Here is a 13,952-nt window from a genome sequence, read left to right as displayed (position 1 = left end):
TCTACTGTATTTTTATTAGCCGAAAACACCCTAATTTGTCCATTTGAACCATTTAATGGGTGTTAACTTTCACCTTACTGGAGTCCCTACAGTGCGTTTTGTGTGTCCTCCCGTCACCCCCCACAAGCTTCTACATAAAGGCCAAATGTTTAATGAGTAAGTGCACTAAAGGATTCACTTCTCCTCCAATTAACCCCATAGCTCTTGACATTTTTCTAAATCCACACAAGATTTCCTCCCTCACTCTCTCTTTCTTTCTCTCTCTCTCTCAGCAAGTTAAAAGGCTAACCTGTTGGCAAACGGAGTGGTGAGGAACAAAGGAAGTTCTAATCCTTATTGGACTTTAAGCCTGAATACTTTAAGAACTAAATACTTCAGCTACCACACATATAAATATGTATATGTATTTGCTAAAAACTTTTTCTATAAATCTTAAGTGGCTGACTGCTAATGTTTTACTGGTTTATAGTTTGTTTTTTGTTATCCCTTGAGCTGGTTTACTGTTGTAACAGGTCAAGGACATTTTAATCAGTTAATATTGTCAGTTTGCTATTACTTTCCTTTTATGAGTTGACTTAAGGATTTAAGTAGGAGGATAACATGGAATTGATGTTCTCTCAGTGGAATATTTGACATTGCACGTTGATTTTACAATGTTTTGAAGATAACAACAGCTAATCTTTAATATATGGTTGAAAAAATACAGCTTGTAAGCAGCTTCACTGATGGTTTCAGATGTGTGTTATACTTGGAAAGAGAAATCATGTGCTTGTACAGTCCCATGATTCTCAGCTCTCATCGTAGGGGCACATTCTTGAACCACCTAATCACGTGGCGCTATCCATATGCCTTGGCTTTTTAAAAACTCTATTGCAGCCCCATGTAGTCCTATGGATGAAATCAACTTATTCACTGATGGGACAAGATGTCTTGATGGATGTGAGTGAGGGGTTTGTGCAAAGAGAACTTGTGGTATGTTTGTTGCATATATATATTTGTTGAGGTGCTTAGAGAGTGTTTACGATGGACACTAAGGGCAGGTGTAACATTTCAGACTTAGACCACTAAAACTGTACATGCCATGTTTTGGTATAGGTATGTTGCAGCTCTAAAATATGAAATTCGCTTCAAACAAAGAACAGCTTAATACACTGAAGTTATTTAAGGAAAAGTCTGTTTTTCGGAAAAAGAAATATTATGTAAATATGAAACAACATTCTATAATTTGTTTTCATTGGAGCTGTATTTTTACTGACACAAATAAATGATGAGTTTTGAATTAATCGTAAATAAGATGACATAACCAATTTAAATTGGACTAATTTACATAACCAAATAAAAAATATTACACCTAGTACAGGGACATGAATCATTGATATTTTGGTAATCTATTGAATGAACCAGTTCACTGGAATGAATTGGATTTTCTAAGAGAGGACCAATTAGCATGCTTTATAATTCCCTCAGATCAGACATTTAAAACAGTGATGTAGTGCTTAGTCGCATTACTCAAGAACAGCTGAAAAGTCAAGAACAGTCTTCAAAGAGATTGAAAAATGTAAATTAGATTCAGTCTTTTAATTTAGCCATGCAACTTCTATTTCATAATTGAAAATTGTCTGCAACATCAAAACCAACATCTACAACAACCTTTACTTGAGATAAAATATAAAATAGTTTATATTGAAAGGCATCAAAATGTTAGATAGGAGAAGAAAATACTGGAAATCTCCAAAATCGCTTTCCTAGATCAAAATCTTTCCTTTTTTGTTTTGCATAACATTTCTCACAAAGTGAAACAAACACATCTTTTTTTTTCAGGCAGATAGAGAACTTGCATGTGCTCAATAAGTGTCATCACATTAGCTTATCTGTGACTGAAGACATTTTGAGTGTTACATTTGCCCTTGGTCTCATACAAATACCTTAAAGTTATTTTCTATATCTCTCAGATTGTGATTGTGTTCTGTGAGTGATGTAAGCTTGATGCTACAGTATATATGTGTGTGTGTGTGTGCTTCCACACTACAGCTTCTTATTTACATGGCCAGTTGTGTTAGAAACAGAAGGCCCTCTCCAATATCTCCTCCCTTTTATTCCCATGAATTCTATCAAGTTTTCCAATATTGCATCTCCAGTGCACTCGGCTCTGAATGTTGATGTTGATGGATCACCCACTTCCTCCTCCTCATTAATTTCATCACCTTATCGCCCAGGCCACTTCATTTGACCAAAAGGTAATAATAAATGTCCCATTCGCAATCTTTAACACACTCAGCCAGGCGGAAACACTTAATAACAGCATACAAATTGAACTTCAATCACCTCATTTTGCTCTGCAGATGCATAGGCACATTAAAAACCAACATCTGAGAGTATGAGTGCACTCTCTCACACACATGTAATTGTGTGCCATCGGTTGCCAAGCTTCAAATTGAGCGTTATAATGCTCGTTTATTACACATTTTATAAGTGAGGATGGGGATTCTGTCAGCGGCAGGAGAGCCGTTTCCTTTTCCTCACTGCGAACGCCCTTATCACAGCTCAAACACAAGTGCACACTTTGCCCAACAGAGACTGCTATTCAGAGACTCATTTATCTTTCTGAGAGAGCGCTGGATAGTTCACTCGCTCTCTGTCTCACACTTGCTATCTTAGCTTTTTTCTCTCCCGCTACCTCCCCCCTCCCCGTCTTTTTTTGGCGTGGGGTGGGGGGGTATTTTCAATTAGATTTCATTCAATTCTGTCAGAGACGGAGCACATGCTCTCGAGCGCTGGTCCCTGGTGTGTGTGTCGCTTGGAGGATGTCGTTTGCGCGCACAGGGTCCTTTGGCAGAGGGCAGAATGTCTGTTTGAGAGATGTGTCCCTCTTCATCTCAGACTCGTTTCAGCGGCTGACAGAGACAAATGACAGCACTCAGAAATGACTTGCTGCCTCTTGATCCTAACAGGTTGAGCGGTTTGAAATGACACACACATTCCCATTTCGACTTGAACCTTTTGTTGTCCGTTTGGCGTCAGTATCATGGCCTTGAAATTAGAATTATTTTTGTTTTTATGTGTTTTGGCATAGATGGGAGAACATTTCATCCAGAACAAGTATAGACAAAATGGAATAAACAATTAATTGATATCTGTAGAAAAGTCTTTTAAAGTGGCTTTAAACGTCTAATTGACAAAAAAGGCACTGTTTGCATTGGATCATTATTGCAGTGATAAATGTGTTTCTGGCATGTTGTATGTTTGGCAACCATTCTTTTAACCCTAAAATGCAGTGTGTAGCTTTTCATTTCTTAAACAACCATTTTGGAAGATGTATCCCCTTGCCATATTCCAGGAGGACAGTGCCAAGATTCAACGGGCTCAAATTGTGAAAGTGGTTTTCACAGGGAGCATGAGGAATCATTTTCACACGTGATTTGGCCACCACAGAGGCCATAACTCAATTGAAAGTCTATGGGATGTGCTGGAGTAGACTTTACAGAGTGGTTAGACTCACCCATTGCCAATGCAATATCTTGGTCAAAACTTAATGTAACTCTTGATTGAAATAGATGTTGTGATGTTTCGACAACCTTACGCATCAATGCCACCACAAATGCACACTGTAATCAAAGCCGCTCCAAGTAAATATTATAGTGTACAACTTTTTTGCGAGGCAGATTTTCGGGCAACAATCCAGAAAACCGAGAGGGTCAATTACAAGGCTAGTACATAAGGTACATGAAGACAAAATATGATATTAGACGCACAACAGACCGTCATATCAATCTACAGCATGTCAAGCCGAGGCACTGAATCATTGCTTTATTCCTTTGGGTCCGAGTAGACAGGAGTAAGATAAAGTGTGAACTATTGAAGTTCTTCTGCTATAGAGATGGAATGAAGCACAGGTTAAAGGTCGTCTTTTTAGTCAGCAACATTTTATGGGCTGATGTTCATCTCCAGATGCCCCTTTCAAGTGACTTTCATCTGAAAATAATTAGCGATGAGCTACTTTTTTTTCTTGTATGTACAATCTGATGTGTTCAGTGATGCAGAAATAATGGATATTTAATTTTTTTTTATTCACTCATTTGACCTATTTGCGCATTTTTGATTACTACTGCGATTATCTAACTGACATATACTTGCAATAGCACAAGACTATGGCAAAGATTTAACCTTTTAAGTACACTATTCTAAATTAATTTAAGCATCACAACGCTGATTTGAAACCAGCAATCTATATATATATATATATATATATATATATATATATAAATCATTATAATCAATGTTGAAAACGGTTTTGAATTTTGTGGAAACCGTGATACTATTTTTCCGAATTCTCTGAATACTGTATTGGCTAGAATTTGAATACTGGTCCATCCCTACTTGAAGGTTAGGCCTCTAAACAACCACTTAATACCCATGCTTAATAGTTTTTATTTGCTTTGACTCTTTTCACTCCTTCCATTTAGAATGGCAGGTAATGATCAGGTCGTGAAGTGTGTTATATTATGATTTTGTGTTGAGTGGTGGGTTGGTGTGTGGGTGGTTGGGGGACTCTAGCAGCATTAACACTCCTTACATGGGGTTAATTTCATTACCAGTCCATCGCAGCTGCTGCTAATACACAATACAAACAGACAGATCCTTCAGATGAAGTTCCTCGATTACACTTGTGCAAGTGAATTACATCTTTATGACCCTGTCCGTAATCTCTCGGCTGTAATAAACTCCTCCATGCTCAAACTTCTCCATGATACCTTGGTTAGGTAGCGCATCAGATATCACATTAATGGTGCGGTTTCCATACCAACTGCCTGACAGAGGGGAGATGAAGAAGATAAATAGGAGAGCATGGCCGTCTCGCATGCCGCTTGTCAGGGAGTTTGCGGTGGCGAACGGCAGCGTTACCGGGGCGGTGGAACAACCTTAATCCACATTTAATTGAACTCCGGAGACTTTGAAGTGAGTCTGCAGAGCAGACAGGAGCAGTGACATTGCTCTCAGCACACAGCACAGCTGCTGCCCTCTCTTTCTCTCTTCTTCCATTCTCTTCCCTTTCTCTCATTAATGAGTGCATATCAGTGTTAGCCTTGCTACTGGAAGATCTGAATGCCTGATAAACTCAGCTGTTTATTCGCCCTAATCAGAGCCCCACAGATCAGGTGTGGTGGTCTCTTTCTCCTCTTCTGTCCTAACAACCAATCTGTAATAAAGCTAAGTTAGAACTGTGAGAAAATATTGAGCATTTGGAGGTAAAGAAACAGATAAGTAGAGTCTTAAGATAAGACTAGGGTGTTTGGCACAGCTGAGCATCTGTGAATGCAAAATTATACTACAGTCGTCTCTCTATCGTCTCGGTCGTCTCGCAAATAACCAGTATCAGGGCTATCTGCAATAGTTGGAAGCCTAATTTGGTTGCTTCCACCAAGAACCAGATCAAATCTGCAGCAACATATTGTAATATGTGACGTCACCAAAAAGATGTGTATTGTCTGTCCCTTTTCTGCAAAAAAAATATAACCGCACTATTTATGCATTTATGTTTTATATAAATAAATGTACAATTTATATGTAGAAATGTATAAATTAATAATAATATTTTTTCTAACATTTTGTTTTCAACATTTCTTGCGCTTTCTGAACAACTGTTTTTAACATTTCTTATATTTTCTGAACAATGAAGTATGATGATTGTGCAGCAGCAACGCATGATAAAACCGTTTCTCGCTCACACCAACTTGAAGGGCAAATACTGATAGATTTCCAGTTCTCTTGGTACTGATTACCTTTTAGTGAACTGTGGCCTTCCTGCTCCCCTTTAGTGTGTGTCTGAATGGGGCTCATTTTAGCGCTTAAAGCATCTCTTTTTCATGAGGACTGATCAATAATACACATTAATCCTGCACTGCAACCCTGAGCATGAGCTGTGGGTGATAAATGAACTAAAACCTTCCCTCTGCCCTGCTGTTTTCTTACTCATATTCCCTTTATTTTTTATATTTTCTCTGATCCGTTGTCTTTGTTTGTGTCTCCTGGGCAGATTTTAGCCTACACAGAGGGTTTGCATGGGAAATGGCAGTTCACAGAGATCAGAGCGATTTTCTCTCGCCGCTATCTGCTACAGAACACAGCGCTGGAAGTCTTCATGGCCAACAGGAGTAAGCTCTGATCACTTGTTGTTCTGGAAAATGTATTTTTTGAGGAGATCATTACAATATAGAAAACATGTTTTAAAACTCCAGAGTTCCAAAAAGCAATTATTAATTTATTGAAAAAAAAAAAAAAAAAAAACTTTACTAACATTAAGTCGACCTCTTAAAATATATATATATATATATATATATATATATATATATATATATATATTTTTTTTTTTTTTTTTTTATTAAAATTATGCATTTAATTTTAAAAATGTTTGACACATTTGAGTTTGACACTTTTAAAACAGTTCAACAGAAATTCTACTATTTATTTACACACAGTAAATGAAGTGTGTTAAATTCTCACTCCTCCCTACAGCGGCGATCATGTTGAACTTCCCAGATGCGGCTACAGTGAAAAAGGTGGTCCACTGTCTCCCCAGAGTTGGAGTCGGCACGAATTTTGGCCTTCCTCAGACCAGGTATGTTCTGCATTTCAGCTCTTTATAATACCTGCAGAAAGCTATCCATTCACATTCATCTCACTGACACTTGCACAACTTGTGCGGGACCTCCCGGAAGTATGTGATATGGACAAAAAATACTATCACGATGTTTTGATCAATATTGAAACATGATTTTGAAACAATATTCCCTTACATAATTGTATGTATAATTTTATTTGGAAGCTGGCTTTATTGATGATACTTATAATAACTAATAATATGTGACGGCATTGGTTATTTCTTTATGCCATTTTGAACTCTTTTCATATGTTGTGCAGTTTGCAAATGCCTGTATTATGCTATATTTTTGTTCACCTGGTTCAGAATGTGTGTGTAAACATGCGCTAGACGGACGTCTTTAACCGTTGCGCTTGCGTCTTTTGACATGGCGTTCAACTTGTCTTTAGACCTGCGCCTCTTATTTTTTAACTGCAAAAACGCATTCTATATGAATAGCGTTTACTCTGTTTTGCCACAACGATAGTTTTAACAGGCCTTGCAAATTACCTGGCTCCATGATACATCATCTCTCCTGTATCCAAAATTCCAAAATCCAAGTCCTTATCCTTCCTTGAATTCACCTTCCCTGTTTCTGTGTTTTCTTCAAACTCGTAACGCTATTCATCTTGCATAGTGCTAGTGGAAAAATCGTGTATTCTGCAGTTTAGAAATCGCTTCCTGGTTTTATTATAAATTTTGAATTACCACACAGCCCTACTTTCTGCCATCTTTCCTCATGGTCGCTCAGTTCGCACTTGCAATCTGTTGGCCAAGCATTTGCTTCTACGTTTGCGGACTTTAGCATGTTTCTGGCCTAACACTGCTTGTTTGTGTGTGTTAATGTGTGTATGGTGTGGGGGTGGCTGTAACACTGCCTAATTACCTTCACACAAACACAATTCACATCATTTATTTATCTCCCCAACTGAGAAATAAATACAGGGGCCAGTGCAGAGCCTGCAGGGCAGAATGGGAACACAGGAAACACACACACACACGCAGTTGTATTTCAGCCAAAGAAAAGTTGATTTAGACAAGTTGAATTCCATAACAATATCCTTCTAAATCAGTGTTCTTATTAACATTCACTGAAACTACATAACTATAGGTTAACATAATGGGTAACATAATATAGTGGATATTGATTCCTCACATGGCTCTCGGTGTCTCTTAACTGGTCTGAGAGGTTTTTGTGTGGCTATTGACCATTACAAACTGCCCTCTCCCGCCATGAATTCACTTTTACCCTTCTGCTAACATTCGTGTGGCATTTCCTTTGCGCTGTCACGGCGTTGCCTCTGTGTTAGGAGGGGCAAAGGGCAGTGGAAACTTCAGAGAGGCCTAATGACTGTAATCACGCTGGGTGACAGTGATGAATTCTCTAATTTCGCTTTGTTTTAATTGGATGGAGAGTCATTTATTTTAGTGTCCACATATTTGCTTGCACTGTGCATGTTCATTTAACAGGTTCCCACATTACCCATGATGCCATTGTGTGTCTGTGTTCATGTTTGGATGTAGGATATACTGTATTCAGAATTCTAGAAGAGTTTTTTTGTATTGATTCTGATTGGCATAGCGGTATTTCATATAACAGTACTGGAATGTTTCACTGTTTGTATCAGTCCTCTAAAATTTGAATATTGGCTTCTTATGGTAAGTTTTTTCATAGGAGCAAAATATCAAATCATATTGTGTCTATTATTTATGCTAATGTTGTATGAAAGCAATTTCCCATAGATTTAAGGGTATTTTTCTGTTTAGAGGTTATGTGTGAATAGAATCTGTTGTTGAAATGAAACTTTTCTAGCAGTGTTACATCTTCTTAAGCCAGAAAAAAGCTGTAAAAGTCCCGAATTGATGTATTGTGGGAACATTTGAGAATTGTTCCATAACTGTTTGAGCACGAACAAGGTTACATTGCTGTGAAGTACATGTGTTTAAGTACAAATGTTTAAGCCAATCACAAAATTCTGAAGTAACTGACGCAATTACTCTGTGCCATTTTTTTGTAAGCCTGTGACACATGATTCAAAAATCATGATCGTCAAAGTGGATAGATGCTGAAACAAAAGAGACTTTTCTCTGTCCGAGTGATAAAGAAATTAGTCAACAGATTACTAGATCAGTTAGAGGTTCTCTTACTATATTTCCATCAAATTGTTAAAATAAATATTTCCATTTGCTGAATTTTATGTGTACTGAAAACAAATACTTTATTTTGATTTCTTATATTTGAAATGTATTTTAATGTCATTAAATGGTATATTGTAAATGAACTGATTGGCAAAGACGTGCACATTTCAGGTTACTCTTTGAATTTCTGAATGTGTTTTTTTCTTTCTCTGATAGACGGATTTCTCTGGCCAGCCCGAAACAGCTCTACAAGGCCTCCAACATGACCCAGCGTTGGCAAAGACGAGAGATCTCCAACTTTGAGTACCTCATGTTCCTCAACACCATTTCAGGTAAAAATCAATGATACCTGAATGCTAACCATCACCAGACGTTCTCCAAACATTAACACAGCTAATGTACTAATGAATGAATAACACCTCCGTATGACCGGACATAGAGTTAGATAACTAATAAAGACTGGAAAGCAATTTGGACAAATACTAAAGGCCCCGTCTCTAAAACTAAAACTAATAGATGTTAACAGCACCCTGTAGATACTGTTTCTCCAGTCATGGTACACTGAAAAATAATGGGTGTAGAAACAATTTTCACATTTAGAAATGGCTAGTAAATTAATTATAATTGACAATTACAAAGAAATGGCAAGTAACACATTGAATTAAATGTGAAATTTTTAAGTAGAAAATATGAACTGTAAGCGTATAATAATAATAATCTTTGTATCATTTACAACTTTGCATTATAATTTAGTGTTTCTGTGACTCTATTTAAAGGACTGTAATTAAGGGACATGATGACGAAGTGAAATCATGGTCATGATAAAGGTAACAAGACTCAAGGAAATGTGTTTTGACACTCCTTGTGTTTCAGGCCGTACATTTAATGATCTGAACCAGTATCCTGTGTTCCCCTGGGTAATCACCAACTACGACAGTGAAGATCTCGATCTCACCCTGCCCAGTAACTACAGAGATCTGTCCAAGGTAAACACATGACCACATAGACACACACACAAACACTCTGAGCCAACAACCTGAACCTCAGAGAACTCCTGTAGTTTCAAAGACTGAAGGACATGCCTGAAGTAAAGTTTTGAAAACACAAATACACGGGAGTATTTGAGTGAAAACCCCGTCCGGCAGCTTTAACGATGAGGCTGAGCCTGATAGACAGACGTAACTGTCTAGCGAGGGAGGGAATGACTGCCGCTGTAGACTCATTGCTGTGAGTCTGACCGTACATGTAGTAAAGCGTTTGCGGCCGCGTGCGCGTCACCTCATACCAGGCACCCTCAACCGCAGACAAGTCAGATAATGGGTCCGTGTCTCTCCTCCTCCCCTCTCCCCCTCAATCAACCCCTCAGAAGCCCCCTACATCCCGCCTCTCACCTCCTCCCCCATTCCCGTTAGCCAGCCAGCCTCCCTAAGGAGCTAATTAATGAGCGTAGTAGTACTTGAGCTAACCACATAGACAGACTGACACAGCTCGCTGCTGGGAACACCAGACCTGCCTTTGTCTCTCTCAGTCTCTCGCTCAATACATAGGTATCTTAAATTGTATCACACCATTTGAAGGCAGCTCAGGAGGATTTATATCTTTGGCCGATAACATTTTTTTTTTTGTCTCTTCCTGATTCAACAGGATCAATTGCACGCCCTGTTCTTACACTAATTTATTTTAAATACAGAAATTTAGTGGGCAGTCACGTCGATGCTTATACTCAAGAGTAGGGTGGCTCAATGTTTGATATAATCCTGATATACATCTATAGTAAAATTGCTACAATTCAATGGCTGGAAATTTGATGTACACTAACGTTCATAAGTTTGGGGTCAGTAAGAGTACTAAGTATCTTATCTAGTCGGTATCTTGTGCTCACCAAGGATGACCAAGACTATTATTTTTCAGTTTTCAATTTTCATTTTCAGCATCCTTTCTCCTGTCTCAGTGTCACATGATCCTTCAGAAATCATTCTAATATGCTGATATGGTGTTCAAGTAAAATTTCTTATTATCGATATTGAAAATGGTTGTGTTGCCTAATATTTTTGTGGAAACTGAGATGCATTTATTTCAGGATTCTTTGATTAATTTAAAGTAAAAATTTAAAAATGTATTTGAAATAGAAATCTTTTGAACAATTTTGATAAATTTAATGCATCCTTGCTGAATAAGATTATACATTTTTGAATTGCCACATATTTTACCCAATAGTGTTTACTTTAATTAAAAAAAAAAGAAAATAAATTATGTTGGATGTAGAATATTGACAGATTTTGAAACACATTTTGTTTTTTAATTCGACTAAAGTGTCTACTTGCATTAATCTCTCTTTTTTCTGTAGTAGTGCAGCATGTTAAATATATATTTTTTTAATTTTGTCATAACATTAGTTTTAAATACTATTCCAAAGGTTTAGTATGGACCCCACTGTATAATAAATGTGTAATAATCATACATAAGATAAATAAGATTAGATATGCTGTGTCTTTAATTATAGTGTAGCATATTACAACACTGTAAATCTATAGCCTGGGACACACCAAGCCAACTTCAAAGAACTAGCGGCAACGAAAACCGATGGTGTTGTCGCCTCGCGTCGGCTACATCTGGACCAAAAATCTGCGCTTTAACAAACAACACAGACCACAACTGACTGCAAAGCAAACTAGTACGTGCGTTCTACACCTGCGTGTAAGGAATTAACTGTCTATATCAGGTATCAGTAGACTATATTCGTCATTCAAAAGGAAAAACCGAAAAAAGGATATACAAGATATATGAAACGTAAACAAAGCAGCGCTTGCTTACCATTTTGAATATCAGTAATGTTGATAATTTTCTTCATTTTAAGCTGCTCATGTTGTTATTAAAAATATTCACCTTCTGGAATGCTCGGGTTGGATAACATAACATTAGAACGTCTTGACTTACTTGCTTTCCTTCATTACTTTCGCTTTAATTCTCGTGCTACTGACTCGTTTGCTAAAATGAACAACCAATCTGGTTCCACTCTCACCGACGCGGCGATTCAACATGCTGAATCGGGCAAACTGCCGCCGACGTGTGGAACACACTTCAAAAACTAGCCCGACAGATGCTCGCCGACGCACACTCTCTTGGTGTGTCCCGGCCTAAATTTTGGTTGCCTTTCCCCTAATCCACATTGCAGCTATTCAAACAAGGACAATGTTCTCCTGAATCAGGACTCAGACTCAAATACTCCAGGCCAGTGAATCGAGGTTGTTCCGCTGGTTGATCATTTTGTGGTCCTGACCTTGGTCTAATTGCAATCGATTGTTGTGTAGCGGGTTTACCTCTGAACTACTAATAGCTGCTTTGCTGAAGTGACAGTGATTAACCAGGATTAGTCAGAACATGCTATTCCAGTCTGATCTGTTTTGTCCTGATGATGATGCTTATCATTTTAATTAAATGCATTTCACTTATGTTTGTATTTCAAAACCAGTGTCTTGAAGCGCTCCTTTCTCAGTGTAGACCTGATAAATATTTCATGTCAAGTGCTGGGGGGAACTCCTCCAAAAGAATGCTCTTTACTTGCATTACACCATTTGGGTAATTGAGTTGTAGGACAAAAGTTGTGTTTTAAAACGCCTCCACCCTCAAACTCCACTTTAAAAGTGCTTGTGAAATCTTGCCAGTCACTGCCTCAAAAATGACCATCAATTTCATATAATGGTGGCCAATGGAAGGAGGACAGAGGATTACTTTTAGAGCTCAGATGATCGAACGAGTGTCCACTCTGACCCAAAATGGCAGAATAAATCAGTTCTAAGAGGCAGGAAAACAAAGGACTGAGAGATAATGGAAGATACATTTCTGTGCAAAAACAACCGTGATGTTTCCGAAGTCACCCTTACTGTCTTTAGTCTGAGATCATTACTCACGTATTGCTCTCCAGTGGAGGTTTATACTGTATGTATGATGCTATCTGTATCTTCTGCGTTGTTTTACCAATTCAGATCCGGCAAGCACCATGTTTCTTTCAGGTACAATATATATATATATATATATATATATAGTTGTAATGGATATAATTATAATATATAATGTATATAATTATAATATTTTCAATATTGTCTAGTGGATAATATAAAATTAATCAACTTTGTGAATAGACTGTAATCATTTAAAGGGGTCATATAATGCCATTTTTGTACAAGCTAATATGATTCTTTAGGGTCTAAATTAAAAGTTTGTAATTTACTTTAATTAAAAATTCTCATTAGTATTGTAAGAAAACACTTATTTTACCTGGTCAAAAACAGCTCTGTTTTCAGCACGCCGTTTCAGTGTACACTACCGTTCAAAAGTTTGGGGTCAGTGAGAATTTTATTTTTATTTTTTGGAGGAAAGAAATCAATACTTTTATTTATCAAGGACAGTAAAGACATTTAAAATGTTACAAAAGATTCTATTTCAAATGCTGTTCTTTTGAACTTCCTATTCATCAATGAATCCTAAAAAAAAAAAAAACTGTACAACTGACAGACCAACAACTGTTTCAACATTGATAATAATAATAAATGTTTCTTGAGCATCAAATCCTCATATTATACTGATTTGTGAAGGATCATTTGACACTGAAGACGGTAGTGCATATGACTTTAAATGATCATGAGCTTTGCTCACCCCGCCTCTCTGTGCTGTGCATACACCATTTGTAACTCAATAACACAATAACCACAGTATAAACGTGGGATTATGAATTATATTGAGAACATCATACATAGAAAACATGCCGTAATGTACCCTGAGTGTAAACCTTAGACGCATTCATTGTGAAGCGTGCAGCTAGCGATTTGCAAAGAAAAATATAATAATATAAAGTTTAATAAAACGTTACACTCACTTCCGTTCTTCTGGAGATTCAGCAGGAACACGAATATCTGGTACCAATCCTTTTTTCGAGCAGCTTCTTAGCAAATCCATCTTTATACTGATCCTCGTTTATAAAGCAGTCTGGTGTGTGAAATGATTCGCGCAAACATGAGAGCATTGACGTTGCTCGTGGGGAATATTCCCTTCGAAAACAAACTCAGCCACTGCGTCTTCAGCGGTTCGGATTTAGGAACATTAAAATGACTGCTGTGTTCGTTATTACACCCAAGAACAGAACACCACAATCGCTTAGAGCCATTCTGCTCATAGA

General features: G+C 37.5%; 1 protein-coding gene across 2 annotated transcripts in view; it reads left to right on the top strand.

Annotated features, from left to right (window-relative positions):
• The window catches only part of lrba (LPS responsive beige-like anchor protein), a 268,042-nt gene that overhangs the window by 182,413 nt on the left and 71,677 nt on the right, over positions 1-13,952 (top strand). For both annotated transcript variants that reach the window (XM_056265070.1, XM_056265069.1), the window contains exons 40-43: positions 6,035-6,152; positions 6,514-6,616; positions 8,993-9,108; positions 9,650-9,762. In XM_056265070.1, the coding sequence (XP_056121045.1) occupies positions 6,035-6,152; positions 6,514-6,616; positions 8,993-9,108; positions 9,650-9,762 (450 nt within the window). The remainder of the gene's footprint in view (positions 1-6,034; positions 6,153-6,513; positions 6,617-8,992; positions 9,109-9,649; positions 9,763-13,952) is intronic.

Source organism: Rhinichthys klamathensis, unplaced genomic scaffold (genome assembly GCF_029890125.1).
Source record: "Rhinichthys klamathensis goyatoka isolate OS25496 unplaced genomic scaffold, OSU_Roscu_1.1 h1tg000229l_1, whole genome shotgun sequence".
Lineage (NCBI taxonomy): Eukaryota > Metazoa > Chordata > Actinopteri > Cypriniformes > Leuciscidae > Rhinichthys > Rhinichthys klamathensis.
Note: the sequence above shows the minus strand (reverse complement) of the source record. Positions and strands in the feature narration are given on the sequence as shown.